Source organism: Melanotaenia boesemani, chromosome 14, assembly GCF_017639745.1.
Source record: "Melanotaenia boesemani isolate fMelBoe1 chromosome 14, fMelBoe1.pri, whole genome shotgun sequence".
NCBI lineage: Eukaryota > Metazoa > Chordata > Actinopteri > Atheriniformes > Melanotaeniidae > Melanotaenia > Melanotaenia boesemani.
The window spans coordinates 31,950,240-31,971,383 of record NC_055695.1 but is presented as its reverse complement, the minus strand read 5'-3'; the positions used below and the strand labels follow the sequence as shown (position 1 = coordinate 31,971,383).

The 21,144-nt window shown below is 39.5% G+C and overlaps 2 protein-coding genes across 7 annotated transcripts in view; both read right to left on the bottom strand.

Moving 5' to 3' along the window:
* The window catches only part of ect2 (epithelial cell transforming 2), a 51,190-nt gene extending 32,379 nt beyond the window's left edge, over positions 1-18,811 (bottom strand). For 3 of the 6 annotated variants that reach the window (XR_006012670.1, XM_042005591.1, XM_042005594.1), the window contains exons 1-11: positions 18,499-18,811; positions 17,870-18,039; positions 11,131-11,210; positions 9,473-9,565; positions 7,625-7,807; positions 7,305-7,394; positions 7,058-7,165; positions 6,089-6,162; positions 976-1,106; positions 364-479; positions 159-221 (exon numbers count right to left, since the gene is read on the bottom strand). Coding sequence is in view for 5 of the 6 variants with exons in the window: in XM_042005591.1 (XP_041861525.1) it covers positions 159-221; positions 364-479; positions 976-1,106; positions 6,089-6,162; positions 7,058-7,165; positions 7,305-7,394; positions 7,625-7,807; positions 9,473-9,565; positions 11,131-11,210; positions 17,870-18,002 (1,071 nt within the window). In the remaining variant the exon portion in view is untranslated. The remainder of the gene's footprint in view (positions 1-158; positions 222-363; positions 480-975; positions 1,107-6,088; positions 6,163-7,057; positions 7,166-7,304; positions 7,395-7,624; positions 7,808-9,472; positions 9,566-11,130; positions 11,211-17,869; positions 18,040-18,498) is intronic. The other 3 variants (XM_042005593.1, XM_042005595.1, XM_042005592.1) reach the window with 2 other exon arrangements.
* A 1,464-nt stretch (positions 18,812-20,275) lies between these two features.
* Positions 20,276-21,144, bottom strand: part of LOC121652695 — a 5,882-nt gene continuing 5,013 nt past the window's right edge. Inside the window, exon 4 of the mRNA XM_042005615.1 lies at positions 20,276-21,144. This exon is cut by the window's right edge and continues 1,845 nt beyond it. The gene's annotated coding sequence lies outside the window, so the exon portion shown is untranslated.

The following is a 21,144-nucleotide window of genomic DNA, read 5'->3' as shown; positions in this document are numbered from 1 at the left end:
GCAACAGAAGTTTGATTTATTAATGTACATGAGAAGCAACACTTTTACAATGTATAAAAAGCAAAATAAGACATGGATTCAACATGACCGGAAGAAAGAAAGAAAAGGCTAATTCCAGTATGAAACTGGAACAGGCCAGCTTCCATCATCTTACTCACCTTCTCATAGAGGTACATGGATTCTCCAGCCCGAGCATCCATCTGAATGCTTCCCCAGAACCACTGACAGGACAGAAACATGTTTTTACTAAATCTAGTACAACGTGCTGCTAAACAAGTCATTAACATGCATTTAAAGACAAGCCTAAACAACAGACATAGAGCTGGTCTATGTGATGGTAGATCAGTACCAGCAGGGCTTTACCTCCTGTTTGACCACAAAGAGTTTCTGGGACGGAGAAATCGGCAGGTCCTTCACAGAGTTTTCCTCCACCACCATGTGTGTACATCGCTCATCTCCAACCTCAAAATACTTCCCCCCTTTCACAGAAGAAAGAACAGAGATCAGTAAAAGATTAGACAGATCTGTAGACATACTGAGCTCATAAAGAGGGTTCTTATAATCTACCGCAGAGGACCTGCAAGAACCCTGAATGTGATGGTGAAAAACTGCAGCACTGTCTACCAATTATCGACATCAGAGAGCTGTGGTGCCTGAGCAGGACCTGAAAAACCCCACCTATGAAATGTGTCCTGGACTCCATGCACTGGTTTGACCACAAACCATGACGTCAAAATAAAGACTAAATTCTGGTAAACACTTGTAAACAGTATCTACGATATTGGAATAAAACTGCAAAGGGAAGACGAGTCGCAGGTCTGTGTGATTTACTCAGACCAAGAAGAAAAGAAAAGCAGCTAACTGTGAAATTCCACCCATCATGTTGTTGCAGATCTCCTCCAATCACAGTACAGAATCAGTAACCAGGAACAGCATGTCTATCTGTTAGTGATCCCTGCGTCTTAGGGCACAAACCATGTTTCAGAGTCCGCTCCTCCATGTTGGCCTTCTCGTCTTCAGAAAAACCCAAAAAACTTAGGATGCAGTCTTGGAAAGGAGGAACTTTGAACTTGGTTCGAAACTCCTCTTCGCTTGCATGAAAATCCCTTAGAAAAACAAAGACAGGAAAAACAAGGTAACTATCAAACATCCAATCCAACTTTATTTGTGAGCACTTTAAAAACCACAAAATGCTGAACAAAATCACAATAATAATAATTTACGTAGAGACAACATAACGCATAGCATGAGGTAGAAAATATAATAAGACGTAATATAAAAACATGAAAGAATAGAAATAAAGTTAACAGATAAATAAAATCATCGTCTCCAAAAGTGTCAAAGGCCATGGAGAAAAGATGGGCGTAAAATCAGACAGAGGAGCGTCCTGTCTGATGTGGAGTGGCAGGTTATTCCACAACTTGGAGGCAGCCACAGCAGAGGTACTGCTCCCTACTAACGCTGGCTTTATACTCGCGTGGCGTCCGCGTACGGTCGGCCAGCGTCGTCGTCACTGGTGAAATGTGCTCTCGTACTCATGCGTAGGGTTACATGTTGCAGTTTCTCTTTCACGGTTACCACAAAAATTCAGTGCGAAACTCCAGAAATCTGGAAGCATGTAATAACAAACTGACCAATCACCGGGAAGTACTTCCACGAAACCACACGGAAAGCAGTCATAATGCCCAATAACGTCATAACATTTCACCAAAAATGGCTGGTTGTTATGTTACTGCCATACAACTAGCGTTAATTAAAATAATCCTTGTAAATGTAATAACTGAAGACATAATCAGGGGTGATGGGAAAAAAAAAACTGAGTCTGAATATTGTTAAGTCTTCTTCGGTGGACACCGCTATCATCGATCTGAAATTTCAACATAATATTACACATTACACTTTTTTCCACAATAACATCATGTTGAATCCGCAAGTATTTCTATTTCAATTTATTTTTCTAAACTGCATACAAAATCAAATGTACTTTTTAAGTGCGCAAGAGACTTTAAAAGTAATCGTTTTAACCCCTCACCTGTTGTATGGCAGAGCCAAAATCGTGGTTATGGTACAGGAAAATATAAAATGATGGTAAGTTTATTTGTATAGCATAATTCTACGACAGGGTGATTCAAAGTCTCAATATATTTGAAAATCTCATAGTGCCTAGCCCTAGGTGACATTGTAATATATATCTGTGTGTCATTGGCGTAACTATGGCAACTAATTTTGTTTTTATTTATGACCTGTGCCAGTGGGAGCATGTAGATGTTAAACAGAAGGGGCCCCAGGATGGAACCTTGGGGAACTCCACATGTAATTCTTGTCTGCTCAGATATAACGTTACCTATTGATATCAAATGCAGCACTGAGGTTCAGTAAGACTAAGACTGACATTTTTCCATCTGTATTAAAACATGTCATTAAGGACTTTGTTCAGAGCATCTCGGTGCTGTGGTGTCGTCTAAAACCTGACTGGAAGACATCGTAGCAGTTTTTTGTGTTAAAAAGTCATTTAGCTGATGAAAAACTGCATTTTTGATGATATTACTTAGAAATGTACAATTTAAGATTGGCCTGTAGTTGTTGATTTGTGTCTTGTCTAAATCGTCCCTTTTTAGTAGAGGCTTGATTATAGCTGTTTTCACAAGCTCTGGGAAGACCAGCTCACAATCTTTAACAGATCTGGCTCCAGAGTCTTTGAGACATTTAAATAAAAAAATAAAAAAACTGTGTGCTGGATGTCCAAACAGCAAGAGGAGGAGTTCAGCTGACGTAAGACATCCCCTAGATCTTAGCTGTTTGGGATTAAACTGTGTCATGGTGTTTAAACTGGTTTTCAGTGGACACCATATGTCTGTTGAACCTGATGAACCAACTGCTTGTCTGATTGGCAAACTCGTTGCAGGCCTTGGATGAATAAAGTTCAGGTGCTAAATCTAGACTCACGCACATAGTGAAAACAGCAATGAAAGTAACTGGGTCAACTAATCAGTAACCAGTACCTGTTCTGTACTGGGATGCCTCAGTACAGTCCAGCCAGCAATGAATGCAAGCTGACATCAGCTGGAGGAACATTTATCACTGATCAATACATCCGATTTAACTTCTATCTAGTCTGACAAAGAATGAAACCAGGATGTGTCAGACAATGAAGTTTAACCATCACTCACTTCCAGAATTATACATCCACACCACAACTGTAGCAGCAGTAATGAACTTCTACACGTTGTTCTACATCAACACTAAAAAATATCACCAGCTAGGGCTGGGCGATTAATCGATAAATCGAATTTTTCATTTCTGGAGATTAATTTTTTTGAAAATCTGGATTTTTTTCCATAGTTAGTTAGCAGCAGACTTAGCCCTCCCTCCACACCAGAACGGTGTTCGTCTGACAGATTTTCAGTAAAGTGACCCTTCACTCACGCCTGGGATTTAGCTGTACGTATAACTGCGTTGAGAAATGCTGCAAACCCTTGTTAAGAGACAACCTTCATCAGGGGAATTATTCCTGCAGTGGATCCTGTATGATAAGGATCCAGATGGAAAGAGATCATGGATGCATTGTGTCGCATATTTTTAATGTAAGATATGAAGTCGTTTATATGGTGGAAGAGCTATGACATTATATGCTTTATTTTTGCTAGCATTCATCTATATAAACAAATGAATGTTTTAATAAATTTATTTATGTTTTGTAAAAGAAAAGGAAAAAAAATCGATTAAAATCGGAAATCGGATTTGGTTATAAAAAATCGGAGATTTTATTTTTATGCCATATCGCCCAGTCCTATCACCAGCTGTTTGTTTTTCCAAATGTAACATCTGATGAGCGCTTAAGTTTAATAACCAGTGAATTATTCACTAAAATCTAGGCCTTAAAGAAAAAAAATATATATATATATTATTTTTGCCACTTTTTTTCTGGTCAGAGCCCCTGCCTGGGCCCCTTATCAGAACTTTTGTAGACCCGCCCCTGCATATAAATCCTTTCCATCACCTGTCGACCACCTGGTTAGAGAAGAGTCCTCCTCTGATTTTTATTTTAAAACCTGTTCATGATTTACCATTACCACATTCATGTCTCTTAAAAGGTAATCCCACCTATCCAACACCTACACAGCACCAATAATTTAGAGAGGAAGACCTCCTCTTGACACTCGCTAGATATCTGGACCTGATCCATCTGGACCTGATCCATCTGGACCTGATCCATCTGGACCTGGTCCATCTGGCTGTATTATGACCAGCAGATTTTACAGACTGTGTCACCAGCAAACTTCGTCGGAGAGGAGGCAGACGTGCAGCACATAGAGCGAGAGTAGAGCAGCAACGTTTACACAAAAGTTTAAAAAGAAGAAAACAACAACAACAAAAAACAGCTAAATGAGTGTGGGTGTCGAGTCCTCTCACCATGAAAAGAGTGTGTGAAGCCCATGGACGATGGTATGTCCGAGGTGACTGTGGCCCCTGGCAAACGTATAGTTGGCACAGCTGCTTTATGAACGGTTTCCGACTCATGCCATGACAAAACTTGTGGCATAAATCAATTTTCAAAAGTATAATGTGCAGGAACAGGTATCCGGTTCTGTTATTTTCTACTCCAGCTCCCGTAAAGCTTGCCATAAACATTACAGCCGACGTTACAGTTTCATCACTTTGTGCTGCACAAGCAAACTGGTTGCAGAAAAGCACATTAGTGTCCCTGACAACAACAGAGCCAAAGCGTTTGGACAAATAATAACAGTTAAATGAGCAAGAGGTCTCCGTTCAACAGTCTGCCTTTTCTTTTTTCTCGTAACCTGCATTTTTTTCTCCTATCACTAAGTGCTGCATGCCGGAGGTCCAGCATGGTGTCAGATTCCCATCACCCCTACATAATGACATGATCAATACGTTGTAGGGCTGGGCGATATGGCCTAAAAATAAAATTTACAATTTTTTATAACCAAATCCGATTTCCGATTTTGATTTTTTTTTCTTTTCTTTTACAAAACATAAATAAACTTATTAAAAACACTTAATTTATATGAATGAATGCCAGCAAAAACAAAGTATATAATGTCATAACTTTTCCACCATATAAATTGAAATATGCAACACAACTGCATCTGTGATTGATTTCCATCTGGATCCTTATCGTACAGGTTTCACTGCAGAAATAATTTTCCTGATGTAGGTTGCTTGTAGGCTAAAGTTGACTTCTGCATCTCGTAGAGGCATGGGTGAAGGGTCACGTCACTGAAAATCTGTCAGACAAAAGCTGTTCTGGTGTGGAGGGAGGGCTAAGTCTGCTGCTAACTACAGAAAAAAAAATCCAGATTTTCATAAAAATAAATCAGAAATGGAAAATTCGATTTATCGATTTTATCGATTAATCGCCCAGCCCTAACGCGTTGGACTGGCATGATTCATTCATGAATCATCCTACTCTGCATTCTTTGTCAGTATGTCTGTGAGTACCGAATCCTGTCTATTTGTTGTAAAAATATTTTTTAAGAACATATTTTTATTTGCTTTGATATGCAAATAAATAATTTAATACCAGCTTCTGTTGGATGTTGTAATGTCAAATAAATCCGACATTTTCTCAAACATTCTTTCTCATAGAAACGATTAAAACTGTTCAGAGTTTAGGTGAATCGGTAACTAACTGGACCACAATGATCACCGGCAGGTGTTACATTATTGATTGCTACACTGATCATTTTTAGGAACAAAATTATAACAAAACAATGTTGTATTTCTTTAAACCATCCATCAAGAAGATGTCTTCAGTAATGTATTAAGAATTAAAGTGTTATCATGACTTGGATGTGAAGCTGTGCTCCTTAAAAAATATTCTGCAGCCCTGAGAAATACCAGAAATCTTAGTGTGTCTCACCACACAGCAAAGGAGGACAATCTTTTTACACAGACAAATATGTGATATGGCATAATTTCCTCCCACTGATAAATGAGCAAGTTATCTAGTTTTAGCACCTGCGTGAGCATCGCAAGTTTTACATCAAAGTTAGTGAGAAGATTTTAAAGGGTTTGCTAACTTTAAAACAGGAACATTAATGTTATTCTATAATGTCCCACTTACACGTCATCTCGTCTCTCCCACGCTTTCTGAATCCATAATGGAGTGAGGATGGGAGTCCCCATGCACACTGCCAGCTGAGAGAGGAGGGAGAAAAAGACAACAGCTTATTCAACGTGTGACCAATGTATGATAAAGAGGATTGAATAGATTAATTAAAAGATGTCATTATCAATTAATTATCTTTTAATAAGAGATATCCATCCCCTGATTTTTGAGACTCACAATACAAAACATGACAGATTTATTATTTTTCTATAGCTGCAAAACAAAGAGTCTGAATGTAAGATCCAGACTTCAGATGGAAACGAACAGAACAAACTTAATTCCCTCTGAGATGAAAAATGTCAAACTGAGCCTGGAGCTGGGAGAGAAAGCAATAAGAACATAAAATACAATAACTGGGAGTAGTGGTACGGTAAGTAGTACAGCAACCTGCATCTGATCCCCCCCAGTAAAAAAGATTAGAAATGTACTGATCCACTCATCTGGATGCATCTTTAATCTGGATGGTGAGAAATGGGCAAAAGCAGTCAGAACATATTAAAACTCAGTTTAATGAAAAAGATCCTGTTTGGGAATAAATGACCACTTTCTGACAACAAAGATGAGATTACAGGCTGAGAGGATTAATTCTCCTTATCTTCCTCCCTTTAGCTCATCAGCCATCTTTAGCTCATTTATGATTTTAATGCTGTGATTATAACTGAATACGTGAATAAATCCATACAGGAGTCTTTGATCATACATGTGGAATCTGGTGACACCATCCATCCATTTTCTATACCTGCTTATTCCGGTGGAGGGCAGCGGGGGGGCTGAAGCCCACCCCAGCAGCTGCTTGATGCTCCGGACACGTTGGTGTGAATTACAACTTCCTGTGTCATGGTGACACCATGAACTCTTCAACACAGTGTGCAAATATATACAATGTGAGAATGAAAAGAGACGGTACAAACAGACGGTACACACCCTGTATTTTTCTCCATGAGTGGCGTACGCTATGAGATGAGTAACCTTGGTGCTGAAGTCTCTCCGGATTGTTCCGCCCATGTGATGGACCAGATTCACCAGATTCTTCTACATGGACAACAGATGAAATCAAAAATGTGACATTTAATCGTCTAGTTTGCAGACAATCTGCTGCCGTGCCAACAAACACTATGAGATGGAGAAAGAGCCGTTCTGGACTGTGATGGTCATGGTTTATGGAGCTCACCATTTCCTCCTTGTTTCTGAAGCCGGTGAAACACAACGACAGGTTCAGCATGCTTGTGCAGTAAAGAGGACGACATGAAAACTGCAAAGGCTGTGAAGAAAGGAAGATCAAAGCGTTAGAAAATGATTTTCTAATAAAATGTCATTTTAACTAATCAGAAGAATCATCTCTAGAAGTTTAGAGTTTATTATTAAGAGTATTTCATTACTTTCTGGTCAGATTATGACTATGTGGGATTAAAAGAACATTTTTTCCACTATCTGGCAATCTTTGTGTCCCAGAAGCTGTAAAAAATAAGTATTTGAAGTATGAAAGCTCACTTCTTTCTTTGCAGCACAGTGCAGCACAACGGGAGGCCCGACGATGCGGTTATCATGTTTGTAGAGGTAGTCGTACTCTGGAGAGTCAAACTCTGTCAGGACAAACACCGTCTCAAAGTCAGCGTTCTCTCCGTCTCCAAACTCCTCGACTTTATCCGTCTTTATAAACGGAGAGCTGATGTCCTGAAGAGCAAAAATGATCAAAATATCATATGGAGAATTTGATGTGAGGAAATCCCATAATCACCAAAGCTGTGTTGATTTTAAGGTAAAAAGGATCCCATTGGAAATGCTCTACAACGTGAGACCACGACAAAGACAGACTGAAGGCAGGGAGGAGTGAAGCTTTGAAGAAAATAACACATAGCACTTGTTATGATAAAGTTCTGACAAGAGAAATGGCATCAAAGATGTTACTTCACAGCTCTTTTTTATTAATTTAATATAGTTTTACATCTGCAGGAGGCAAATGTTGGAAAGTAGCTTGTAGGCTAACAGCTTTAGTGACTTATAGAGTGTAGAAACAAATAATAAAACTGTATGAATACGCTGTATGTGCCAAACTTCTCACTTGTAATATCGTCATCCAATAAAAAACTGATCCTAAAGGTCCAGGAAATTTTTTCTGGGTTATTAGCAGCATTAAAACAGTGCATTAGCACCTTAAAAATCCCCCAAAGATGTTTAATTCTTCCTGCGCAGACAGGACCAGATTCATCCAGAAGTCAGAGGGCCATGACGGGGATATGTTTTAAACTACAGTCCACCAGCTACTCCTGCAGCATTACCTTCTGTTTTCTGCCGCTCATTTTCGCATTAATTAATAAATAAACATTACAGAATAATGAAAACTGTAACTAGTAGTTCAAGTTCTTCAAATTAAGTTCCAGAGAGTTCTTTATTAAGTCTACAAAAGTGATATGAAACTGCTCGAAATTCTTTTTTGTTTAAACCAAAACCATGTTTTTTTCTAAACATTTAATTTAAGCCACTGAAGTTATTAACCAACAAGCCTCAATTTAACCCGCAAACCATCTGCTCAGCTGCTGCTGGGCACAGACGGAAAAAGGGAAAAGTATTGATGAGTCATTAATTACACCTTGTTATTAAAGTCACCTCAGAAAAAGAATTCAGACAAGCTGAAAAAGGCGGAAGCAGAGGATAGGCACTGGGTGGAGGCGCGGGCTGGAGTTATTTTACAGATTTAAAGAGACACCCCCTTATTTTATTCTAGGAGATTTGTATGAATAGGATGTGAATATCTCAGCTTTCCATGACAAATTAAACCAGGAGACCAGTCTAGATTGGGACAGACCATGGGTTCAAAGGTACGACAAAAGGCTATCTCTGATGTAGAAAGCTAATAAATAATTTTAATAAAGTTTTAATAAATAGTTTGTTTTGGGGTTTTTTAAGTCGCGGCCTCACCCTCTGCTTCAATAAGCACACCCAGGCTCCAACTTTGAAAACAATCAAATGTCAATAACAAAGACAAGTGATTGAAAAATAGTTTTGAAGGCATGAAACTGAAAATATGTTTTAAACAGATGTTCAAACGTCAAAGCTTCTCGTGGAAAACGGCCCAATAAATGTGCAAATTTAGTCCTTTACATTTCTGTGCTTCTGCATGAACAAGTACTTTTCCAAATGTCAAAGCTGCGTTGACGTTTGAGTGCAACTCCTTCTTCCAGAGCTACGATGATCCACAAATACACTCAGCTTCAGTGAGTTAGTCATGCACGGTGATTAAATTAGTGCGCAGTGGAAATTAAGACTGGTGAGGCACTTTCCCCAAATTCCCATCAAAGTGTCAGACAGTCACACAGAGAGGCAGGCACTGTACTGTACCATATTGACTATAGATTTTATCATCATTTTCTCCTCGGCACCCGCCTCGCCTTCTCTTATCTTTACCACGGGTACCTCCATTACTCTGATGGCCTGTAAAAACCAACCAATAAGAAGTGGATGTCAAACTCTGACATTTCAAGGAGAAAAAGAAAAAGAACATAAACAACAGAAAGTGAAGAAAAAGTGCAAACAAAGGAAGAAAAAAGCCAAGATAATGGAAGCAGCGAGGAGGGAGCGAACATGATGGGTGGGGGTCCGTGTCCTTGTAAAGTGAGTGGCTTCAAACAAATAACAGTTTAGAGGAGGTCGACTGGGAAGGAGAAGAAAAACAACAACAGAAACTAAAGAGAAGAAAGAGGTTCTGATGAAAAGGTGCGTTTTTTTCTGCAGGCTGAGATGTTGGCCGGCAGGCAGACGGGCTACTGGGAGTTACTGATGGAGCTCTTGACAGATGTGCCTGGATGCGGCTGTGCTGCAGAAGACATGGATAATTAAGCTAAACTCCTTCAAAAGTTAAAGCAGATGAGAGGAGGTCATTCTAGCTGTGCTCATACAATAGATACAGACGGGGACAAAAGTGTTGGTATCCTTCGGTTAATGAAATAAAAACTCACAATGGTCACAGAAATATCTTGAATCTGACAAAAGTAATAATAAATAAAAATTCTATGAAACTTAACCAATGAAAGTCAGACATTGCTTTTCAACCATGCTTCAACAGAATTATTTAAAAAATAAACTCGTGAAACAGGCCTGGACAAAAATGATGGTACCTCTAGAAAAGACTGAAAATAATGTGCTAATTAGTGGACACACCTTGGATTAACACGTCCCTTTGGTCACATTTTTCTAGGGGTACCATCATTTTTGTCCAGGTCTGTTTCGTGAGTTCATTTATTTAAATAATTCTGTTTAAGCATGGTTGAAAAGCAATGTCTGACTTTTAATAAAGAGGCGATAAATGCTAGTTGAGGGGCCCCCAAAAATTTGCCTGGGGCCCAAAGAAACTCTAGAATCACCTCTGGGAGCAGCAGATGGTGGTGGTCCGTGTGGTGGCTTCTTCTTTCCTTTCTCTGGTAGAACGTGAGCTATGCCGCACAATGCTACCTCCCATGATTTCCTGTGTTACTGCTACGTTTGTTAGGTCGAGGTGCGCATCCACAAGCTCTTAGAATATTTGAAATGTATTGAATGGATAGCTTCTTAAGATGCAACATCCCGTTTTCAAGGGGGTCCATGAAAATGGACTAAAATATGCACAGATAGGACAAAGAAAATGGACAGAAGGCTCTGTCTGTATGCCTATTGAGTGTTGAGCTTAAATGAACTTTAAAGGTGATTCAGTTAATTGGGCACTGATCATTATTGACCAATGATGGTCCCCTAATGCTTCTTCAGCTCCATGGTAACAGAGAATGATACGTAAGGATATTACTGGACACAGCAACGACTTTGGGAAAAATCATTTACTAAGCAAAAGAAATCTCTTCTTTGAATCAAAAGATGATAGAAGAAAAAGAGACATTAGTGAAGCTAATTTCATTCAACAAGACGGAGAACATTAAACTCAAAGGAAGAAGTAATGACCTTGACAAACAGAACAGAAATGGTGACAAGTTCAGGTGATGGAGGTGATGGAGAAAGGAAAGATGTACCTGCAGTGCTTTGACCAGCGCTTTATTACGGCCCGCCTCTCCCACCAGAACCACCCGTGTCTCCACTTTTGGCAGAACATCTGACAGGAACAGAGAAAAAGAAATTATTAAAAGAGAAGTGCCCCAAACAAACACAAAAACACCGAATCCTTCCCGTTTCTCTGATGCTCGTTTCTGGGATGTCACTTCCGTGAAAATGGAAATGGGTCCCTAAACGATCCACAGATCCAGAAAGGAGACTGGCATGAGGCAGAATAAAGCTTGTTACATACTCTGTGAGGAGTTCTTGTTCTCTAGGCTGCAAGAACAAGAAAAAGTTTGTTTCTGAACAACTGCTTTAAATTTGTTGTAAGACCCTTAAACCACCATCCTGGTCATATAAAACAGTTCTGGGTCAGCTGACAGGGAGGGGTTAGTCAGAGAGGTCTGGATAAGATGAGGAAACTGGTTAATATCTACAAGGAGATGTTGAACTCAACTCCTATTCAGGCTGATGCGGCTATTTCAGCTTCATAAACAGCAATGATGTGAACTACCAGTTTTCTCTGTCTGAGCCCCATGTTTAATATTTTATTAAATATATTTCTGAAGAGCAATTTTGTTTACAGAACAGAGACTTTATTTTCTATCATACTTATTGTTTTTGGTTGTTTGGTTTTCATTTATTGTTAATGAGACTGAGAGTTCGTCCTATTTATTGTTTTGTTTTGTTATTTAAACATTCTTCCAGTTCCAGTGTAAAATGTTCTTTACAAATGAATGTTTATTGATCTTTGAAAGCGTGTACTTGCATTATTATGGCATTGTCATTATATTAGTTGAAAATGGTCTCAAAATGACAACATTATCACTTTGTGCAATATTATCGCTTCTTGCGATAATTTCTGAAAAATTTTATCGCACAGCTAAATTTGTTAATGCGACAGGCCTAATGGTCCGTATTTATCTAGCACTTTTACTGGAATGATGCCCGAAGCATTCTACATTACACATCACATTCACACACACAATCACACACTGACGGCGGAAGCTGCCATGCAAGGCGCTCAACCGCGACCCATCAGCAATTTGGGGCTCTGTGTCTTGCTCAGGGACACCTCGACATGAGCTCAACAGGCCGAGGATCGAACCCTCAACCCTTAGGCTACAAGACGACCACTCTCGTCTTGTCGACCATGCGGTGGACAACCTGCTAATGATGACAGTGACACAGACTAGAAAGTAAGATTTCATGCAGAGAAACTGCCACAGCCACTGCTCATAATGGTTACTCATGTTGTCTAACTACTTTTTCTAATTTTGTTTATGTCCTGCTTACTGGACGCTCAGTAGTATAAACATGGGCGGTTAATCAGACTACAGTGACTTATTTCTATCAACTCAAGCAAAAAGGTGTTAACGTCACCTGATGTCTGCACCTTCAGGGTTGTTTATTACCTCATAGGCCACATTAATAATGTGCAAGTCATTCTAGAGTTATATTCCTCATAGTGTGTCGTCTTCTTAAAGTAAATCAAGCTGATAAACACACTTCACTGGATTGAACAAAGCAGAAGTAACTGAACGGTAGAAAATACCAATATGTGGTCAGAAAAAGATCAGAAGCTTCTGGTGCATCTCAAATGCTTTTAAAACTGGTTTGTTTCTTTTGACTAAGATGGCTCAATTTTGGAAGATAGTCAAAGGTAAAACTATGGAAATGAAAGGGTTGCAAAGCACTTTTAATGTTTTAATAAACAAATCTTAAATTCCTATGAACAGGAACAGAAGCTAAAGTAATTCCCTTCAGTCTGATAAAAAAAGACTGACATCACATCTCAATAAAAACTAAAATACAGTTCATTTATGTTATCTCAAATTAAATATCTGACTCTCAAAAACGACATAACTTTAATAATCATTAAACTCGACACATCAGAATATATTCCACTTTAATATTACTGATGAATATTTTCTGTCAATTCAGTCAAACTGCTGTTTGAATATAAAGAATGAGATAACAGGATTTATTTATGTACACGTGTTGATACTTATTATTTTAACATCTAAAATTTATTTAACTTAATGATTTTCTCTACAAGAGTCATGCTTACATCTGACGTATTCCCTTTCAAAATAGTTTTAGTCATTTGTTTATGATCAAACCATTTATCAGTAAAGCAGTCTGGATGAGAAAAAAAAAACGTTAAAGTTGCATTAAGTTGATGAAAGATGTGTTTTTTTGTTTGTTTTTTTTTTTGTGCTGGTGCTCTTGATATTAGTACCTCCACCACGGCAGAGGTCATGTATTCAGTGGTGCTGGTTTGTCTGGTTTGGCTTGACGGACGTCTGATCTCTGAATGTTTCTAGTTCTTTGTTCCCACAAAGTTTAAAACTTTTTAAAAGTTGTTTGCTGTCATGTTTATTAATTATCTAATGATTTCTAATTTGTCATGTGTTCCTCTAGGACAGAAATTATTAAGTATTTTCCTCGTATCAGCATTAGGTTTAAAACGTAACTCGGCCAACACATCTATTACAACACATACAACACTTTCTGTATTATGACAACAAATTACTGATTTAATAAAATAAAAAGTCAGGGATCGTTCAGCTTTGTGTGGCAATCTGACAATAATCACAGTCTGGTGGTGGGAACGTGGCCTTAAGTCTCTCAAAGAAACTACACAAACTGATAAAAAAACAAAGCCATCAAGTTTCAAGCCCCGAGAACTGATGGGGGAGAGAATAATGCCGGAAAAGTTGCCCAATATAATGGACAACACAGCACAACCGGTACACAGCAGGAAATACTTGCACACTTCTAACCTCATTTCCCCATCTGGGAAGACTTGTGGAAGGAAGTGAAGATGTTGTTGCCATGCTTGGGAAAACAACATGTGGCGCTGTACATAAAGCCCAGCAGCAAACACACAGCACAAACCTTCAAACACAAACTCCTCTGTATGCCAAGTATTCTAGAAAAAGTTCTCATTCTGGGGTCCCTGGACCCCCAATTGGTCCTTCAAAATACACAGAAGGTCGCAGAGGCTTTGACTGTTTAGAGCCAGTATGATTTAAATTAAGGCCATGTCGACACCAAGATGGTTTGAGGTGAATTCACCTAAGTCTTTATCATCTGGGTGTTTTATTCACTTGGAATCAGTGTTTTGGAAACACAAACACTAAAATTACACCATTTCATTAATGAGGTATGTCTGTAAAAATGCCACAGTGCAGATGATTCATCCTCATTTTGAAAAATAAAAGTATGCTTTTATGTTGATTATTACCTTAACTTTGGTTTTATCAAAAAGAAATTATTTAGCCAGAATGCATCACTTATGGTGAGAAGCAGCAAAAGAAAGCGTAAAACCAACACGAGCGGGCAGGGTGTCCACAGCTTTTAAGTAATTACACAAAGGGGGTCCTCTGGGAAAATATGCTGGGAACCACTGTTGTAGTGTCAAATGTGAGGCCATCCCTGACAGATAAAGCTTGGCTGAAGCATGCAACACGACCATGGTCCCAAACACAGCAGATAAATCTACCCCACAACAGCAGTAAGTATCTAGAGTTTGCAACAGCCCAGTCAAAGTCCAGACCTGCACGAACCAGTCAAGCTCAGTGAGCTGATGTAATGAAACAAAGAAGAGTTAAAGTAAAACAAACTCCTTTATCAGGAGTGTGCTGCTGTCTGTTTAACACAGACATTGTTCTGCTTTGCAAAGCAAAGCCTTACACAAAATGTCTCTTCTTGTGTGCAAATATTTTGAGCTTCACCTCAAGACTGTACAAGCCGTGCACCCAATAGGCATCGTTTTCACTAACCTCTGACAGTAATCCAAATGACAGAGCCTAACTCTGGTGAGTGAAAGAAAAAAAAATAGTGATCTGTAAATCTATGACAACGTAACCAATCATATACTCATTTAGCCGTGCACACAATATGCAATCTGAGTGCACAAATTAGGCAGATCTTCCTCAGGTTGGATATTTGGGTACCAAAGCTGCAAACTGCAGAAAATGGTTGAGTTTTTCAACAACAGCCAGAGCCGTTGACATATAGATGTCGTAAGCGCTCTTCTACCTGTGAGCTTTTCACAGTAAAATTCCTGTCTCATATCTAACAATGATGTCTTTTCCACCAGTTTGATTAATTTTGTCGTCACTACGCGACATGTTGTTTTATACGGTTCGTGTTTCCGTTATCACATCAGCCTGCAGTAGTGCTGGGCAATATATCCAGATTTCAAAATGCACTGCTCAAAAAAAATAAAGGGAACACTTAAACAACACAATGTAACTCCAAGTCAATCACACTTCTGTGAAATCAAACTGTCCACTTAGGAAGCAACACTGACTGACAATCAACTCCACATGCTGTTGTGTAAATGGAACAGACAAAAGGTGGAAATTATAGGCAATTAGCAAGACACCCCCAATAAAGGAGGTTCTGCAGGTGGTGACCACAGACCACTTCTCAGTTCCTGCTTTCTGGCTGATGTTTTGGTCACTTTTAAAAGCTGGCGGTGCTTTCACTCTAGTGGTAGCATGAGACGGAGTCTACAACCCACACAAGTGGCTCAGGTAGTGCAGCTCATCCAGGATGGCTCATCAATGCGAGCTGTGGCAAGAAGGTTTGCTGTGTGTGTCAGCTTAGTGTCCAGAGCATGGAGGCTCCACCAGGAGACAGGCCAGTACATCAGGAGACGTGGAGGAGGCCGTAGGAGGCCGTAGGAGGCCGTAGGAGGCAACAACCCAGCAGCAGAACTGCTACCCCATCTTTGTACAAGGAGGAACAGGAGGAGCACTGTCAGAGCCCTGCAACATGACCTCCAGCAGGCCACAAATGTGCATGTGTAGCTCAAACGGTCAGAAACAGACTCCATGAGGTAGGTATGAGGGCCGAAGTCCACAGGTGGGGGTTGTGTTTACAGCCCAACACCGTGCAGGACATTTGGCATTTACCAGAAAACACCAAGATTGGCAACTTCACCACTGGCGCCCTGTGTTCTTCACAGATGGAAGCAGGTTCACACTGAGCACATGTGAAAGACGTGACGGAGTCTGGAGACGCCGTGGAGAACGTTCTGCTTCCTGAACATCCTCCAGCATGACCGGTTTGTCAGTGGGTCAGTAATGGTGTGGGGTGGTATTTCTTTGGGGGGCGCACAGCCCTCCATGTGCTCGCCAGAGGTAGCCTGACTGCCATTAGGTACCAAGATGAGATCCTCAGACCCCTTGTGAGACCACATGCTGGTGCGGTTGGTCCTGGGTTCTCCCTAATACAAGACAATGCTAGACCTCATGTGGCTGGAGTGTGTCAGTAGTTCCTGCAAGACGAAGGCATTGATGCTATGGACAGGCCCGTCAGTTCCCCAGACCTGAATCCAACTGAGCACATCTGGGACATCATGTCTCGCTCCATCCACCACAGACTGTCCAGGAGTTGGCGGATGCTTTAGTCCAGGTCTGGGAGGAGAACCCGCAGGAGACCTTCCGCCACCTCATCAGGAGCATGCCCAGGTGTTGTAGGAAGGTCAAACAGGCACGTGGAGGCCACACACACTACTGAGCCTTATTTTGACATGTTTTAAGGACATCACATCAAAGATGGATCAGCCTGTAGTGTGTTTTTCCACTTTTGAGTGTGACTCCAAATCCAGACGTCCATGGGTTAATAAATTTGATTTCCATTGATAATTTTTGTGTGATTTTGTTGTCAGCACATTTAACTATGTAAAGAAAAAATGTTTGCTAAGAAGATTTCATTCATTCAGATCTAGGATGTTATTTTAGTGTTCCCTTTTTTTTAGCAGTGTAAATCGAGACTTTTTCACACACAATGTAGAATGACAGAATATATTTTATATCCAGACAGCTTCAGTTAAAATGATCTTTTCTTTTTGCATTTTGCACAACTGTATTTTTGTTATGGTCATTAAAAAGTATTTTCCATTCATTTTGTTTTAAGAGCATTTAATTTAATAAACAGCAACTTTAATTTCAGTCAACTGTTTTAATGCACATGTTCTGATGATCCTTAATAAAAATGAATTATCCCTCAAGGCTGTAAAACAGAACTGACTCTTTGGTTACCTGACCAAAAAAAATAATGAAATTAGATATATATCTTATATCACAATTCAGGTGTAAATAAATAAATAGTTAAATAAAGGGAGATATGAAATGTGGTTCATATCGCCCAGTCCTAACCTGCAGATCATCACCCCTAAAAAAGTGTTTATTAATTTGAAAATTGGATTAAATTATCATCACTGTTATAGACTATGAAACGGAATATATGGAGCTTGTTTTTTTTTGTTTGCTTGTTTGTTTTGTTTGTTGTTAGGAGTTTCTGTCTGGAGACCTTGCCTCTTGTCCTCCTGCGCATCATCAATGTATTTTCTCCTGGGAAAAAATGTGCACTCCCTTTGAATCCTTATGCTATCATATGTCCAGCTGTCAACATCATTTTCAGCAGATTTTTAGTCCACTTATAGATGAATAAATGATGTAATAATACCATTAGTCTCTATCATTAAGTAATTGTAAAATAAGGAGGATGACTGGTAGAGTTTGGCCTTTTAGATGTTAATCATATAACTCATAGAGCCCTGGATAGAACATGTTGTTTATTTTATTCCACCTCCCCTCTTACAGTTTTTGTTTTCTTATCACTTCATGTATTCAGACGAAAAGGAAGATAGAAGAAAAGAGTGAATTGAATGAAAGGTTGTGACCCTTGCTGACTCACCTTCCCCGTCTTCACACGTCATGCCCAGAAATGTATGGTCCTTAGTGGTTTCCACAATCCTGGAGTCACAGACCGAAGAATCCACCAACAGGCTCCGAGCTGCCCCTAAAGTCACAATGCTGCTATCAGCCATGCCAGGAGCCCAAGGAGGCACCAAGCTCTCCAAACTGCTAAAGTTATGGAAAGAAGGGCAAACAAAGGGAGAAAGAAATTAATTAATAAATAAATAAAGGTGATTAGAATAAATTTCCTGTTTAACTGTGAAAATAAACACCACACAGCTTGTACCAAACTTACTATAGGCTGCATCTTACTATTAGTGCAGTTTATTTGTACAGGACCAACGTATTGTAGCTGAACAAGCAACGATCCAAAACACCGACTACTTTACAAAAGAAGAACCTGAAACTGGTATTACTTCTTAAATTCTTATTTGTCATGACGGCCACACACGAAATAAACATGCCTGAAACAGCTGCAGAGCTCCATCAAAGACAGTCTCATCAACGTTAGCTAGTTTAGCTACTGCTTTAGCCTAGCTAATCTCATCGTCAGGGTTAACGTTTAATGTTTAGAGCGGTGCGTTTTTAATATGTATAAAAGGTAAATAAGACAATCACGAAACTTACCAGCTGTTTTGATTCTTGGATTCCTTTAATGAAAATATCGCGAGGAAAAAAGAGCAAATGGAGGTCAACTGGCCGCTTCACCAGTTAACTTACCAGGTTCACGAGCTAATTTAGCAATCAATGGAGGTAGTAAATCAACAGAACGATTCCAGAAAATTCCTCTTCAACCCACTCAATTCTAAAGGAACGGGGACATGTTAAAGCCCAATAATCGGATTAATTCATGATCCAAATCCGTGAGAATAACCCAAACTATTGTCTTCTTTAGTTTGTTGACAGCTAACTACGTCAGAGGATCGAAGTCAGTCTGCTGTTTGAGCTCAATTCAAAAAGCCAGGCAAACAACGAACGTGGGCTGTGATTGGCTAAGAGCAACGGAACGCCTGCAGCGTCCGTGCAGAGAGAATGTTAATTGGTCCGTTCATTTCAAACCAAGATGCGCTTACACACATGCGCATTTGTTAGATTCAGGCACTCGTATTACAGCGACTTCAACAAAAATGGAACAAAGTAATCACTTAAGTATAAATGGCATGTGGTGATAGTGAAAGCAAATTTACCCGTTTTAGGACAATCCTAAAGAAAAAATAACGAGATTAAAGTTAATATTTAGAAAAATGGAGGTTATAGAATTAATAGATTGATAAAAACAGAAAATACAACCAACCCTAGGATCGCTCATTGGCGTTTCTAGCCCATTTTTGGGGTGCTGAAGCACCCCTAGACTGAAACACTCTTAATAATAATATATGTACACATATAATTCAGAGATTCAGAGTGCAAAAGGTGACCAATAGAATTAAACCAGGTGTGTAATCTGGCTCTGACAGCGGTATAAGAGTTGTAAAATCTGATTGCAGAAGGTAGGAAGGATGTCCTGTATTAGAGCAGTGGGGTTGAATGAGTCTGTTGCTGTAGCTGCTCTTTGGCTTGTCCAGTGTTTTGTGGAGGGGGTGAGAGGGATTGTCCATGCCAGCAGCTTTGCCAGCATCCCCTCCTCCATCACCTCTTCCAGGGTGATCAGTTTACAACCAACAACAGGCTTTGCCTTCCTGATCAGTTTGTTCAGTATGTTGGGGTCCTTTGCCTTGATGCCTGCACCCCAGGACACCACAGCAAAGAAGATAGTTCTTCTTTGCTACAGCAGCTTGTTGCAGACATGAAACGACCTGAGCCTCCTTGGGATGTAAAGCCGGCTCATGCCCTTCTTGTAAATTGCCTCTGTGCTGGTGGACCAGTCCAGTTTATTGTCCAGTGTTACACCCAGGTTGTATGAGTCCACAAGATTTGACTAGCTAACTGACTGGATGCCAGTTAACATTAAAACTTCTGTTGTATGTGCATGTGTGTGTGTGTGTGTGTGTGTGTGTGTACAGACCAGATACAGACAGACGGACAGCCTCATCATGGACATAAGATTTTTTTTTTTTTTTTTTTTTTGGAAAAAAAGAGCCAGGTTTAGGTAAGAGAGTAAGATGAAATGGTGGGGGTTGGTTTGTTATAAACACCAGAGATGTAGCTATGACAATTCATACTTATAAATACAACTTATGAGTAATGATAATGAATAATTATATCCAAAGATTCTAGAGCGGAGCTTTTACCATGGACCTTCATATAAAAGACAACACAACACACAAAAGCACAAGGTTTTTATGTTAAATCAATATTTAAGCTACTAATACTCAGCTTACCGAATGACAACATGATTTATATATATAAATATATGTATATGTGTGTGTGTGTGTGAATATTAAAAATATAATATAATTCATTCATAGCATGTTTAGTTTAACACATGTAATAGTTCAAATTATTTTATTAGTAATATTTATTTAATCATATCACATTATAATACATTTATAATTCACTCATTATTCAGTTCAGTGTCTGTAACATCTTGGACAGAGAAGTGACATTTATTTGCAATACAAAGTAGGTACATGATTTACAAATATACATGAAGGAATGCAGCGTATTCACCCTGTACAGAGAACCAGACTATTGTGGAGGTTTACACATGGAGGACGGAGATAAAAACAGATGTGTGAGTGAAAAAGTGGAACTGAATTTAACACTGAAAAAGCCTCTGAGCTACACTGATATGCAATTAAAAGACCCAGCTTAAGATTTTTCTAGACAGATACACAGGGCCTAGCAGAGAGAAGTTCAACTCCAACTCCATTTTATTTATATAGCACTTTTAAAACAACACAGTTGACCATCTTGGTGTCCCATCCTGGTTGATGGGACAGTTAAAAGTGAAGGGTCTGCTGACCTGAGGGAACGTGACAGTTGTGTGGAGCTCTCTGATTGGTCAAAAAAACTAGAACGTTGTTTATATCTGGTGTGTGAACTTCAGGGAAGCTTGTTAATGTCAGCGTTTCATATTTCATGTTTTCAGCTTCTAGTTAGTGTTGATCCTCATGTTCGGTGTGTAACTTTTTATTCCCATTTACCAGATGCTGCAGGTAGAAACATGACCATTCAACAGGCTGCAGTTGGCTTTGGTTTCTGGGTCTGAACAGTTTTCTCTCTCATGGATCTTTCTGGTTTGCTTCTGCTTTGTGGTTCCAGACCATGTGACTCTGGCTCGAATAAAAAGTCCCACATTTCTCTTTTGTAGATTTAGTTTATTATCTGGTA